The sequence below is a fragment of the Pisolithus orientalis genome (genome assembly GCF_024613125.1).
Source record: "Pisolithus orientalis strain OTSU chromosome Unknown F5J12scaffold_29, whole genome shotgun sequence".
NCBI lineage: Eukaryota > Fungi > Basidiomycota > Agaricomycetes > Boletales > Pisolithaceae > Pisolithus > Pisolithus orientalis.
The window spans coordinates 120,901-134,773 of record NW_026260810.1 but is presented as its reverse complement, the minus strand read 5'-3'; the positions used below and the strand labels follow the sequence as shown (position 1 = coordinate 134,773).

At 44.7% G+C, this 13,873-nt stretch overlaps 2 protein-coding genes across 2 annotated transcripts; one reads left to right on the top strand and one right to left on the bottom strand.

The window, feature by feature from the left end:
* Positions 1-1,281: 1,281 nt before the first annotated feature.
* F5J12DRAFT_784771 (uncharacterized protein) lies at positions 1,282-2,677 on the top strand (the record flags this gene model as incomplete). The annotated part of the gene is made up of 4 exons (XM_051743093.1): positions 1,282-1,806; positions 1,863-1,918; positions 2,037-2,234; positions 2,395-2,677. The coding sequence occupies 4 exons, from the start codon at positions 1,282-1,284 to the stop codon at positions 2,675-2,677; spliced, it is 1,062 nt and encodes a 353-aa protein (XP_051597397.1).
* An 894-nt stretch (positions 2,678-3,571) lies between these two features.
* On the bottom strand, positions 3,572-5,114 carry F5J12DRAFT_724696 (uncharacterized protein; the record flags this gene model as incomplete). The annotated part of the gene is made up of 2 exons (XM_051741552.1): positions 3,572-3,667; positions 4,803-5,114. The coding sequence occupies 2 exons, from the start codon at positions 5,112-5,114 to the stop codon at positions 3,572-3,574; spliced, it is 408 nt and encodes a 135-aa protein (XP_051597396.1).
* Positions 5,115-13,873: the final 8,759 nt, after the last annotated feature.

Sequence of the window (13,873 nt, the reverse complement as noted above, 5' to 3'; positions counted from 1 at the left end):
ATGTCCTCTGTGTCTGCTGTGTATCTGTGTCTACTGTGTCATTGTGTCCTTGTTTTGCTAGTACTTGTTTTCCTCTCCCATGCACTTAATTTGTCTTGGAGTTACTTCCTTGGTGCAAGATCATTGTCCAGAATTTCAAAAGCAAGTCAGTCCCTACCTTTGACTCTGGAATTAAATTCCGTGACCCACATTCAACTCTTTGACCAACTCTACCATCACTTTCTATGTCTCCTTCCTACTCAGCACCCCTTGGGTTGAGCCTAGGGATTTTCCCTACAGCTTTCCCCTATTCACATGCTACCCAGAGGTAGTGTCCCACAACAGGGCTGACAATGATGGGATGAACCAGGGGGCTCCAGGATGGAAGCTGGTGGGAATGCCTGGCAGATATACATAGCCACTGTCTCTGGCAAATGAGACAAGCAAGATGATTGACAAAGAGGCAGCCATGATTGATGGACTTAGTGAAATGAACATCTGATGGATGGAGTGCTGTAGAAATGTGTAGAGTGTGAGGATCCTCTCCAAATTTGGAAGGAAGAATCATGGGGCTGAGCACTGTAAGCAATTGTGGGAATGGAGTCGATATCTTTGGAAATGGTGGAGATACAATGAAAACCGGAATGCCATACACAGGCACTAAAAACCTTTAATGTGCATTTAACTTGCTTCCTCTTTTCTCTTTAGCACTGACAACTTGTTCTTGTGCAAAGGATGACTGTTAACATCCAGCAGTCTTTCTATGCATGAGGCCTCTAGTCTTCATCTGCATGGCATGGGCATTGTGCACAACTTGTCGATGAGTTAGGCAGAGTCAGCTGTAACCATGTCCACAACACCTTTGGTGTGTGACAGTGGAGCAGTGCTGGACTTACTGAGGCCATCAACTCCATGTACATGTGGTATGCCAATTTGGATCATTGCTATGTCTTCCTCCATGACATCAATGGTCGAAGGCTCCCTGCTCAACAGGACCATAAAAGTTACTCAGAATTCAATGGCTGGCCCAAATGGTTTTCATGTGGGTGGATGCTTCAGGAACTTATTGCTCCCTCAAATGTCCATTTTTTCAATCAGAATTGGGAACTTGTCAGTGACAAGCATGGCCAAGCGCAAACTCTGAGCATCATTACAGGGATTTCAAAGGATGTCTTAGAGAAAGGGCTCAGTTCGTCAAATCCCAGTGTGGCCCAAATTATGTCTTGGGCTGCACACTGGAGGATGACATGAGAGGAAGACTGAGCATACTCATTATTGGGGCTGTTCAGCATTCATATACCAATGTTGTATGAGGAGGGAAAAGGTGCACTCCTTTGGCTGCAACTAGAAATCATATGGATGTCCAACAATCAAAGTATATTTGCATGGTGCTGGACAGGGTGCAAGGACATAGGGTGGTCCCCCAGCTTTCTTGCAGAGGAGCCTGGCTACTTTCATGATTGCTCAGGCATACAGTGGATGGATGTAAACACTCTCTGGAAATGCCACCAGCTAGTGAAGTACCCACTGGATATCAAGGCATATCCAGAGAGATTTCAAATGTTCATGGTCACTAATCATGGGATTCAAATATGGCTATTTCTGAAGAATGATCAGTCTTCCCCAGATCTCTACTCTGTGATGCTGGCATGCCGAAAGGTTGGAGAGCAGAGTCCCATTGTCATTAAAATGTGGCAATTCAACTCCAACTACTCTTGGTGTTTTTACCATCACCCAATTGCCTGGAATGACAAAGAGCTGGCCAAATTCAAGCAACTTTTTCTTCCCTACCAAGACAAAGTTTTTAATAGCCCCCTGGCCAGACAGGTACGATCTACTAAAGCATCATTCAATGTGCCACATACATACTAATGTCAATGTAGAACCAGTTGCCACAGATTTCGTTTGTAGACATCATACCCAGCAATATCATCATTGTGTATGTACTATCATTGGCAGATCCTTCTCATAACCTCTATAAACCTGATTGGTAGGATCTTAGGTCGATCAAGTTCCAGAAAGACCAGTGTAGGCTGATGACAAAGTCTTGACATCAGACTTATGACTATTGGAGAGCAGATCATCAAAAGTCTTATCAGAACCTCACAAGAAGAGGGGGCAGATAGGCTCACAGTCCCTACAATAACTGTCATTGCATATGTGTGCATCAGCCAAGGGAAATGCTATGTGTTTCTAGACATGCCAGCATTCAAACCACAAGTGTTTGAGGTTATACTCAGGAAATTATATGATATGTGAGTCAACTTGATTCTTTCCAGCTAGAAGAGTTAACTGAGGCTTAAGCAGATACCAGAGGTCCATCAGGCTTGTGGGTGTGATCTACACTCACAATGTATTAGCTGGGTTTTCGCAAGATGATGAATGTAATATGCAGATTTTAGAAAATATGTGCAGGGAGGCAATTGGTCATCTAAGGGTGATAACAACCATGTGGGATGTGGTTTATTTCCAATTTGCAATGGAAGTGGAGCACAAATTGATGATGTGTTGCGAGTCACTTGTCAAAGCAGGTGCAAGTTGCCAATGGTTTGTCAATAATCAAGAATCAGCATGGGGAATCTTACATGACCTAGGGGATCAGAAGGTGCCACTTTTATTTCAGAAGGAGATGGAGGAAGGAATGGACTTGTGGGAAACATCTGCGCTCCAAGGATTTGCTCTTCCATGTGAAATGTAGTATTGCTATCTGTTTTGGATATGTACACTTCAACATAAGGCTAGCAAGGATAAGTGGCACTACCAGTAGTTCATACTGTTGTCTCTCCTCTCCTTCTCTTGTTAAGTTGGCTTGGCATGGAAGTCAGGTTACATTTGTCCTGAGGATGAATATCAGAACAAAGGGACCACTCTCGCCAATCAGTGCACATGCTGGAGGTCTGTTCACAAATACAAAAGATTTAGGACATGGTGAGGAGTGAACCTACAGTGCCAAAAGCTCCTCTCTGCCAGGGAGATGGGGTATGATAGTTGACATAGAGAGTGACCCACACAGTATGTGTAATGCCCAATTCTGCTATCAAAAGCTCATCCTGGAGAATGGTCTAACTGACAGCAATGATGAATAGCATTACAATGTGCACCCTGGTGATCACATATGTCAACCTGTGATGATTTGCTATGGGTGCATGTGTTGGCGACAAGACAGATATATTACAGCCAACCTAACACCGATAACAGGGATAAGGTACAGGGTAGAGTTGATGACAGGAAGCATACCTGATAACAGGAGGTTAATGCTAGGGAAGTAAATGATATGCAAGGGGACTATATACTACACAATGAAGTGGGACACAGTGAATAAGAAAGTGAAACAAGATGTACAGTACATCAGGAAATTAACAAAGTCTTATTTGTACTTAAAACACACCTATGTCAGCTTAACATACTTGTGACTGCATGTGGCACTGGGCTAAGCATGCTGCATTTGTTGACAATATTAAGACAAAAGAGCCAACTATTTCATTATCTCATACATCTTATGGATCTTAGTGGTCTTACAGCTGTGTTGGCATAGAGTGCTGTAAGCTCAATAAATTCTAAAGTAAATCAAGTAGTGCAAGTTACAAAAGAATTATGATGCCAGCTTGAACATGTGATGGTCTGCAAAATGATTGACATAGAATCCATGGAATATGTCCAACAAATTGTGACAGTTGACATACAGTGGCTCACAAAATTGTCCCGATGTTTGCATGTCTTTCATTAATCATGGTGTAGTGAGTGAACTATCAGTATTGAAGTCAAGGTGTTGGTGGATGGATCAAAGCAGCTGGTCATGGCTCTCTGATGAGCCATATTACATAATATTTGGATAGAAACTGATGACAGAATACCAAAATGGAAATGAGAGCTCATTGGGACAATTATGTCGAAAAGCCTGCCTGAAGGCTCAGGTGAAGCACAACCCTCCTGGGCACTCCCAGTATCATGGGAGGGTTGGCCAGACTGTACTCTGAGCTGAACTGGGGATCACTGGGAAGGAGTTATTTGGTCATATGAGACTAAAGGAAATATCCAGTGCCAGAATAGAAGGCCAGGAATGTGCAACCTGGTGGCTCAGTAACATATCCCTCCCCATGGTACCTGGAGTGAGAGAGGGTTTAGCTTCACCCTGACCTCCATACCAGTTTCCCCTTCACAGAAATGCACTAGTTAATGGGTGATTTGTTTGATTATGATAGGATGAATGCCAGATTGGACCTCCACATCATTCTCAGCTCTCACAGTACTGATTAGTCCCAGGACACGTGGAGCATTGGTGGGGAAACAGTGCAGGAGATAACTACCAGCAGGTTTCTGAATTGACCAATGGTGCTGATAGCATATTCTATTGATTATACTATAGTGTACACCAGAATTTGTTGAGGTTGCCCTGAGAGAATGTCCCTGATGAGCCAGAATGGTGATTTCTTGACTTGTGTTACAACAAGGAGGCTTAGTGGTGCAAAATCACTGTTTGGCATTGTTTGTTTGTTAACAAATCGTTCAGTAGACCATGTGATACATTATGTAAGCATTGCTGAGCATCTCACCATGTTTTATATGTGTTCCCAAGGACTACATCCCCAGCATATCACAAAGTTACATAATTGTCCCAATGAGCTCTCATTTTCATTTTGGTATTCTGTCATCAGTTTCTATCCAAATATTATGTAATATGACTCATCAGAGAGCCATGACCAGCTGCTTTGATCCATCCACCAACACCTTGACTTCAATACTGATGGTTCACTCACTATACCATGATTAATGAAAGACATGCAAACATCGGGACAATTTTGTGAGCCACTGTCTGGTGGGACATACTTGTCCCAAAAAATTGGTAGGAGATGCATGCTATGAATGATACTGTCAATATGTATTACTGTGAGGTGTGAGCTGTCCTCCACAAAAGACAGTGTAACCATCCACATGCCTGTCAATTTGTCAGGTTTATCAGTGATTTGATCAAACCAATGGATCAGTGTGCATGGGAATGTCTGGCCATTGGTGTGAACAAAAGAGAAAAGACACAAAACTTGAGCAACATCCATGCTGAGCATTCCTTCCTTCATATCATCTGTGCTCATGAAGATGCAGTCATACTGTCCAGAACCTTGACACCATGAAGGCATTGCACAAATGTATTCATGCTGCTTTCTGCCAATACCACTTGGGTCACTTGGGGCTATGAAGGTTGCAGTGGCTGAATGAAAAATCTTGACACAACCAGTGAAGGGAGTAACATGGTAGGAAGCAATCAGCATAGAATCTGGGTGGAGTTGTTCAAAGATAAATTGAGCAATGAGCCCAGGGAGTGAAGGGATAATGGTTATGAGCTTGACAAGAGTTCATGTTAGTATGCTCAAGCCAACTCAGGCACTGTTACACTCAACTGAAGTCAAGATGTAGGGAGAGCTCAAACACAGACTATTGGTTTCTTACTGAGCAATGGCTGCAGTAACCTTTGTAAACAATGAAGGATTTAGTCAACACCAGTAAGAGTGGTCTGGGTAAGGGACACTGAGGGTGAAGTTCTGAGAACACTGCATATGATTGAGCAGCTCAAGTCTGGGGTTCCAGGACTTGAGCTGGCAGTCTAAATACTACAGGGAAACAGACCATGAGGCATCTGCATGTAATGAGGTAACTACACTATTGGTTGAACAATAGTGACACATGTTCTAAGCATGTAGTGAGAGGGAAATGCTAGTGGTGGAAATAGAGAGCTGTCAGATCAGAGAGAAGATGGCTCGAAAAGGAAAAGTAGTCCATCAGAACAAACACACAGCAATCATTTGGTGAAAAGAAGTAAAACAGGGGTAAAACATAACATTACCCCCTTTCTAAGCATTGAAGTCCCTGACTTCAACTACTCTCCATAAGGTTCTCTGGTCATGTTACTAATGGCAGAGTCATTGAAATCAAAGTCATTGTTGTACAAGTCATTATCCTTGCTCCCAACAAGGGTATGATCATCTACCAAAGTGGGTGTAGCAATTCTTTCTTGTAATGGGTAGTGAGGGCATATAGACAGACACTGGCCTTGGGTGTGTTCAGGATGAGTGGTGTGACAGAGGGGACATTCATAGAGTCCACAATTTATATGAATGTGCCCAAGGCAGCAGCAGACATAGCATGCTTGATGGTAGTGTGGATCAGACAGGGTGAGAGGGTGATCAGCCTCAGCAAGTTTGTTAAGAACAGAGTGGGGAGGTAACTGTGCATGGCTTTCAAATTGACTCATAGTTAAGGCAAGTTTGGCATCAGAGACACCAAAAGTGACCATCAGGTCGACAACAGATGGGGACAACGAGCCATGAGACTCACAGGGATGTGGATTGGGGCCAGAAAGGTAACAGGCATGAGGTCTGTCTGCCCTTCGAAGAGAGCCAAAGGAACAGCACCATGACAGTGATGACACCAGGGGTGAGGATGACATGGAAGAGACCAGGGGAGAGGTTGCAGTTGAGGGTTTTCTAGACCCAGGAGGGGGAGGAGTGATCAGTGTGGGATGTCGATGAATGTTGCAGATGAGGTCAGCACCTCCTAACACATCAAAGAGTCAAAGGAGCAGGGGAACCTGCTCATGGGCAATTTCATTTACAGCTGTTTGCAAAACAATGCAGAAAATCTGTTTGAAAATTAGTCTGTTTGGATATAGCTGGGATAGGACCCCAAAACCACCTCTATGGTAACATTGTGTACTGTAAGCACATACTTAGACTTTTTCCCTATGGCAGACTTGTTTTTCAACATGTCATTGCCATCACAATCCCCCACTCCTGACACAGAAAGATTACATTCTTTCACAATCTCACTTTCTGTCTATGGACCCAAGAAAAAGGAGAAGGGAAAGACTGCACAAAAAGTGACCATGAAGACAAAAGAGCTTTCTTTTGCTGTCAACAATACTAACTACCTCAATTTTCTACAACATGTACTGGACAAGCATGGTCAAGGACAATATAGGGTCTCAAGCAGTAAACATTTTCCCTTCAAGTTTGTACCACCCAAAGCACAGAGGTAAGTCATTTCTCACTCTGTAAATCTGTGCTAACCATGCTTTACCTTAGCCAAGCTGTCAGTAATGTGATTGATGTTAATAATGAAGTTGACTACAAGGATATGGTCAAGAGGATTCATAGCATTCACCCTGGCTGTCAAGTACAGGTTTACCCTCAGGTGACTGGGCTTCAAGACCAGGTGACAGGGGCTAAGTCCAGATGGCCAAAGTCAAGGCTGGGAGACAGGGGCCAAGTCTGGTTGGACCAGAGTTGAGGCTGGAGGTCAGGGGCTAAGTCTGGAGGACTGGACTTAAGGCCAGGAGTGTGGGAACAAGACTGGTAGCATGGGAAACCAATTGGTCTTGGGGTGCACACAGGGGGAAGCTGGTCTGGGGTTGGATCTACCTCCCTTGGTCTCAGCTTATGTGCTGTACCCTTATGCAAGCTGGGGAGAGGTCTGGGACAGGGGCCAGGGATAGCTTAAGGCTCGGCCTTAGCTATAGAGTAGTCTTGGGGTGTAGTACAGGAGTTGAGGGTAATACTTAGTTGATATTCTGACTAGGGTGCTACAAAGTATGTACAGGGGTTAAATACATGAGGCCAGTCTGGGATAACGAACATAGAGCCAGACTTGTTAATAAGCTATTAGCAAGAAGATTAGCAAGAGGGTGGATAGCCACAGTGGCTGTGCCAAGGCTAATAGCCAAAGTCCAGGTGACTGGCATAACCAGGGTCAGACACAGGATTTGTACAGTAAGCAAAAGTCAGATGAATGGACCAAGCTAAATATAGTACAACAAGGAAAACAGACTGGAGTTATGTCCAGGTGACCTGGACATGGACCTGGGAGGACCAGGGTGGAGCAGCACAAGGCTGGAAGGCTGGAATGGACTGGAGATAGGGGTGAAAGACTGGACTTGAGTTATTCAGGCCCAAGCTGGGTTATCTAGGACTGGGGTTGTGTTCTCTAGGCTGGAGTCAGGCTTTCCAGGCTGGACCAGGGCCGGACTTGACCGGAGTTAGGGGCTAGGGGTCTGGACTGGACCAGGACCGAGTCCAAGAGTCATGGATATGACACTGGCCCAATGAAGATCTATGTCAATATGAAACATGTGGAGAAACTTCCAACTATTGATGGCTCTGGAGATGAGAGCAATTCATCTGGTGAGGATAGTGGAAAGCAGAATCATTCAGACCTCAATATGTGCCTTGCCCAGTGGTGCATGAAACTCCTGAGCCAGTACAAGAATGAGAATGATGAGGGAATGACTTACATCAGGCCAGCAGGGCCAATCTCCCTTTCACCTGCCATGGTACTGGACTGGTGCTGTGCATTGGTAAGTCCTTTGCTACTCATGAACATTCTATCCCTAAACTATCTGTTGGATGAAGGGCAAGCTACATTGTTGGTTCCCCCAAACCTTGAGTCTTTCAATTGGAGCAACAGAGTGCTGTTTTTGCATCCAGCCCACAAAGTGCAAGCCCAGGCATCACAAAATATTGACATCAACTCTATTACTGGTGTTCTCCTTCTTCATATGCTTGCAAACTCTGGCCTCCTGTCACCCAGTGTATCTAGAGCCCACACTCAGCTCTGCCTCCTGTGACACCCACACACATGCCACCAGATCCTCCCATTTCACCACCTGTCCCATCTCCATCTCAGCTCTCCTGCTTTCTTTGCTACACTGAAATGAACCTCAGTGTTCACAACACCACCCTCTATGAATGGGAACTTGAACTCCAGTCAATCAGGCCTGACATCCTCATGGATATTGATGACCAGACACTCACTAGGGCTGGTATCATCACTGGTGACATCATTCATCTCAAGAAGGGAAGTTTACTTTGGTGGAATGGTCCTGATGCAAAGAGGAAGTGTAGTGACACTGGGGCATCATCAGGCAATGAGTGAGTGGGCCAAGCCTCATCCCCACCCACCAGGCCATCAAAGAAGATCACATATGAGAAGTGATTCAAGGATTGTGGTGGGTGTCATTTCACAGCATCTCCAATGATGATTGACAAAGATGACAATGGTAGCAAGCTGGCCCCACTCAACTACAACCTTTATTATCACTGCAAGAGTCAAGATCAGTGGTTACCTGTGCCCCAGGGTTTTGTTGTCAATGAGACTGGGGAGGTGTCATAACTGTGCATTCACTCTAAGTCCTTACTCACTCCACACCCTCTTCCACCAGTCATTCACTCACGCCACACCAACTCTGCCCAACTTCTGTCAGTTATGAACCATCTCTGCTCTGACTGCTGTCAGACTTGTGTTGCTCTCCTATTGGACAGAGTGGATCATTCTCTGAGGGGTCATGTGACTACCTTCAGACTTCTCCCTGACAGCATGCAGTCAGGTACTCTGCAGTGCATGCACTGCATGGTCCAGCACCTGGACTGTTTCCTTTTCTGGATGTTCTATGTTACCCATTCATATGTCCTCCATCTGCCCTTCATTCATTGTCTAGGAAGTTTTACTTGAAAATTTCTGGGTCTCTGTATGTCAGTTATGATTCCAGTTACTGTACCTCTGTAGTAGTATAAAAGCATGTATCATACTCCACCATTCTTCAGTATGAATACCAACTTAGTTCCTACTCCTTCTGTCTCTGTCTTCTGTCTGTCAGAAGTTACCTCTGACTCTCTGTCTGTACTCTCCCTCTGAAATATGAGGGCTGAGATCATGCAAGGGGGTAGTGCATGAGCTAAACCCAATGCCCTCACCCTGCTCCACCCTTGCCTCAGTGGACTTTGTTCCTGCCACCACTCTGCCAGTTGGAGTTCTGTTCCTTTGTGTTGGACTTGCTTTCAAACCACTCTCTAGACCTTGTTTAGCATTGGGGTTGGTCAGAGTAGGCCTGGACTTGACAGGAGGAATCAGGGGATGACATTTTTTCTACATAAGGCCTACATGCCTTGCTTCATGTAACACTTATGTCATATACATACAGTGGCTCACAAAATTGTCCCAATGTTTGCATGTCTTTCATTAATCATGGTGTAGTGAGTGAACTATCATTATTGAGTCCAAGTTGTTGTGGATGGATCAAAGCAGCTGGTCATGGCTCTCTGATGAGCCATATTACATAATATTTGGATAGAAACTGATGACAGCATACCCAAGTGAAAATGAGAGCTCATTGGGACAATTATGTAACTTTGTGATATACTGGGGATGTAGTCCTTGGGAACACATATAAAACATGGTGAAATGCTCAGCAATGCTTACATAATGTATCACATGGTCTAATGAATGATTTGTCATCAAATAAGCAATGCCAAACAGCAATTTTGCATCACTAAGCCTCCTTTCTGTAACACAAGTCAAGAAATCACCATTCTGGCTCATCAGGGACATTCTCTCAGGGAAACCTCAGCAAATGCTGGTGTACACTATAGTATAATCAATGGAATGTGCCATCAGCACCATTGGTCTCTTCAGAAACCTGCTGGCAGTCATCTCCTGCACTGTTACCCCACCAATGCCCCATGTATCCTGGAACTAATCAGTACTGTGAGAACTGAAAATGATGTAGAGGGCCAATCTGGCATTCATCCTATCATAAACAAACCAATCACCCACTAACTACTACATCACAGCTGAAGAAAAGCCTGCCTGAAGGCTCAGGTGGAGCACAACCCTCCTGGGCACTCCCAGTGTTATGGGAGGGTTGGCCAGACTGTACTTTGAGCTGAACTGGGGATCACTGGGAAGGAGTTATTTGGTCATATAAGACTAAAGGAAATATCCAGTGCCACATAGAAGGCCAGGAATGTGCAACCTGGTAGCTCAGTAGCATATCCCTCCCTTGGTACCTGGTGTGAGAGAGGGTTTAGCTTCACCCTTACCTCCATACCAGTCTCCCCTTCACAGAAATGCACTATTTAATGGGTGATTGGTTTGTTTATGATAGGATGAATACCAGATTGGACCTCCACATCATTTTCAGCTCTCACAGTACTGATTAGTTCCAGGATACATGGGGCATTGGTGGGGTAACAGTGCAGGAGATGACTGCCAGCAGGTTTCTGAAGAGACCAATGGTGCTGATGGCACATTCCATTGATTATACTATAGTGTACACCAGCATTTGCTGAGGTTTCCCTGAGAGAATGTCCCTGATGAGCCAGAATGGTGATTTCTTGACTTGTGTTACAGAAAGGAGGCTTAGTGATGCAAAATTGCTGTTTGGCATTGCTTATTTGATGACAAATCATTCATTAGACCATGTGATACATTATGTAAGCATTGCTGAGCATTTCACCATGTTTTATATGTGTTCCCAAGGACTACATCCCCAGTATATCACAAAGTTACATAATTGTCCCAATGAGCTCTCATTTTCACTTGGGTATGCTGTCATCAGTTTCTATCCAAATATTATGTAATATGGCTCATCAGAGAGCCATGACAAGCTGCTTTGATCCATCCACCAACAACTTGGACTCAATAATGATAGTTCACTCACTACACCATGATTAATGAAAGACATGCAAACATTGGGACAATTTTGTGAGCCACTGTAGGTATTGTATCAATTGCAATGTTGGCCTAGAGTCTGTTTTTCACATTCATACTACATTGAACCCACACACAAAATCAACTGGTAATTGAAGGGGGGAATCTACTTAGACACAGCGATACAGTCACTACACTATGTACCCAGATGCACAGAAATAACCCTGAGCCTTTTACAGGCATAATACTTTGACATGCATGAACAATTGCCATCATTGATAGGTCATCTGAGTGGTGATGCAAGTATGCCTTGATTGTAGAAAATGCTTGCTCAATGGGGTTGTAGTCTGGCAAGTATGGCAGGAGATAGATCAACTTGCAAACTGTGAGATGTCAGCAGAAGAAACATCAATTGATTGATGGTGATGTATGATGCATATCTTCAACTAACTTGTGAATTTCTTCACCATGGTGAATGCAGCAGTTGTCCATAATAATAGTGCTGTGGGGGCCAGGATATTGGTTGGTGAAAGGCATCTGTTGGATAGATTAGCATGTACAGGCTTGAAGATGATTCACTTATGATGTGCTCCTTCAAAAACCACAGAAAATGCTCTCTGTCAACAGCACCCTCGATGATATCATATGTGATGATGCCATCAAGCATGGTGGCAGGGAGAATAGAGTAGTGCATTCCATGTATGAAGTACCTCCTGACTTGGCAATGTAGACCTCTGCCCATTTGCCCCTGTGGGCAAGTGGAGGTACACTTGTCCTTGGAAGCTTCATCAATGAAGACAAGCATATTCAGGTCTGGTGCTTCTGCTGTGATGTGATTCATGTAGAGTGCATGTGACTCCTCATTCCTCTCAGAGGAAGATGCAGAGATGACCTTCTGAGTGATGTGGAGGCCCTGAAGAGTTTGAGAAAGTGTAGATGGAGTGATATGAACTTGACACTTGAGCCAGAGGTCCTCTCAAAGCTTGTCTAGGTAGATTGTGCTGTGATGTTGAATGACAGCAAGGATAAATGTGATGTCTTTGAGGCTGAGAATGTGATGATGACTGATAGTATGGGAATAAGTGTTTGGGTTGTACATGACACCATACTTGGTGTGAAGTCTGAGAGTTCTGTAAACAAGTGTTTTCTTGATGCCTAGAATACTGCAGATTTGCTTGATGCTATAGCATCATGACCATGACACTGACATAAGCCCCTAACACCTACTCCACCCTCCTCCAACATGTTCCCATGCTTCTCCACCCTCTTCCGATGCATTCCTGCACTTCTCTGCCCTCCTCTGACATGCTCCTCCAACCCTCCCAACACATCTCCACACCTCTCCGAGGTCCCCTGTCCATGTTCCGATCAACTCCACTCAACTCTGCCCTCAGGTTGGTCACATGGGCTGTTGGACTTGCAGCCCTGCATTCCAGATAGGGATCTGCCCTTGTGTCAGTTTTTCCCCATTCTTCCACTCCGTTGGTATTTACCCTCTCCTCCTCATTGTAGTAGTTTCCTTGTCTCAGTAAAGGTCCCCATCATCCCTACCCTCTATCCCTTGTGTCGGAGGGACTGCTAACCCATTATACACTTATTGGTTTACATTCCACACTGCACTGCCCTTGACCTACATCATATATAAGGCCATGTAGTACTCTGATGTAATCAGTACAAATATCAAATAAAGTCCCCACCTTTGACTCCCTCTCAGTCCCCTCTGGAGTTTCATCTCCACTCCCTCTGAGTCCACTCCACCTCTGAAATATGAGGGCTGAGCTTGTGCAAGGGGGCAGCACACTAGCTGAACCTAATGCCCTCTCATCCAACCTCTGACCTCTGACCTCTGACTCCAACTCTGACCTCTGTCTCCAAAACTTTCCTCCATACCCCTCCACTCACTGTTTGTTGAATATCTCACCACCCAGTGGTCAGGTTTGCTTTGGACTTTGACTGCTGTACTCCACAGCCCAACCTGCTCCAACTCCACCCTAAGAGGGAGTCAGGGGTGTTGTCTGACTTTGACATATAGCCATTTTGGTGAAGGACAGGAATACAAGACTTGAGGTTGATGGATACCACACAAGAGGGCATGTGGGCAATGTTCAGTATGTTTGATTCTTAGTGTACTATGGTAACAGGCAGTAGCTACCCACTAAGGTACTTCTGGGGTCCTTGTTAAGTTCATGACTAGGACAGGGGTCAAAGGACAAAGGCCAAGTGCCAGGTGCAACAACCCTTGGTCTTAGCTCATGCACTAGACCCTTGTGCAAGCTGGGTTGAAGTCAGAGAAAGCCAAGGGGGATCAGGAGCGAAAGCCAAGAGTCAACTCAGGTTTAAGCTGGGGACTTGGGGCGAACTAAGTTGATATTCAGACTGGGGGGCTAATTACAATGTACATAGAGTATATATACCAAAG